The 1,375-nt window shown below is 41.4% G+C and overlaps 1 protein-coding gene across 1 annotated transcript in view; it reads right to left on the reverse strand.

The window, feature by feature from the left end:
- Positions 1 to 526: 526 nt before the first annotated feature.
- Positions 527 to 1,375, reverse strand: part of LOC104991745 (60S ribosomal protein L22-like 1) — a 5,472-nt gene continuing 4,623 nt past the window's right edge. Inside the window, exon 3 of the mRNA XM_010844337.1 lies at positions 527 to 656. Coding sequence (XP_010842639.1) covers positions 527 to 656 — 130 coding nt within the window. The remainder of the gene's footprint in view (positions 657 to 1,375) is intronic.

The raw sequence follows: 1,375 nt of genomic DNA on the forward strand, positions 1-1,375 counted from the left end.
ATACATTGGGAGACTGATACTGACATATACATATTACTATACATAAAACAGTAGGAAATGGCGACCCACTCCAGTATTCTTGCCTGGAGAATCCCATGGACAGAGAAGCCTGGCGGGCTATAGTCCACTGTCGTGCAAAGTGTCAGACACGACTGAAGTGACTTAGCGTACATAAAACAGATAAATAAAACCTGCTGTGTAGCACAGAGAGCCCTACTCAATACTCTGTAATGGTCTGTATGACAAAAGGACAAGTGGATATATGTATAACTCATTCACTTTGCTGTACAACTGAAACTAACACAACATTGTAAGTCAACTACACCAATAAAAACTTTAAAAAGTATTAAAGGAAAGCCAGCACCATATAAACAACATACACTTAAATAAAAGAGATGAATGCTTAACATACAGAGTAATGTTTTTTATTCACTGATAAGCTAAAGGTCCATTTCAAGATGTTTCTTTCTTTTGTATGATTGATTTGTTTTATTAGCAAGCAAAGCCCTATAAAGGATGGCTTCATCTAGTCCTCAGACTCAGATTCACCTTCATCTTGACTAATCTGGAAGTAACAAAGCCCGTAGGTCTCCTTGTCAGATGCAACCACATGAAGCCAATCAAGAAGACTGTTCTTTTTAAGGTAACTCTTGGTTCAGTTCAGTTCAGTTCAGTTCAGTCGCTCAGTCGTGTCCAACTCTTTGCGACCCCATGAATCGCAGCACACCAGGCCTCCCTGTCCATCACCAACTCCCGGAATTCATTCAAACTCACATCCATCAGGTTGGTGATGCTATCCAGCCATCTCATCCTCTGTCATCCCCTTCTCCTCCTGCCCCCATCCCTCCCAGCATCAGAGTCTTTTCCAATGAGTCAACTCTTCCCATGAGGTGGCCAAAGTACTGGAGTTTCAGCCTCAGCATCATTCCTTCCAAAGAACACCCAGGACTGATCTCCTTTAGAATGGACATCAGCAGATGAATGGATAAGAAAGCTGTGGTACATTTACACAGTGGAGTATTACTCAGCCATTAAAAAGAATTCATTTGAATCAGTTCTAATGAGGTGGATGAAACTGGAGCCTATTATACAGAGTGAAGTAAGACAGAAGGAAAAACACCAATACAGTATACTAATGCATATATATGGAATTTAGAAAGATGATAACAATAACCCTGTGTATGAGACAGCAAAAGTGACACTGATGTATGGAACAGTCTTATGGACTCTGTGGGAGAGGGAGAGGGTGGGATGATTTGGGAGAATGGCATTGAAACATGTAAAATATCATATATGAAACGAGATGCCAGTCCAGGTTCAATGCATGATACTGGATGCTTGGGGCTAGTGCACTGGGATGACCCAGAGGGATGGT

The sequence above is a fragment of the Bison bison genome, unplaced genomic scaffold, assembly GCF_000754665.1.
Source record: "Bison bison bison isolate TAMUID 2011002044 unplaced genomic scaffold, Bison_UMD1.0 scf7180017864199, whole genome shotgun sequence".
NCBI lineage: Eukaryota > Metazoa > Chordata > Mammalia > Artiodactyla > Bovidae > Bison > Bison bison.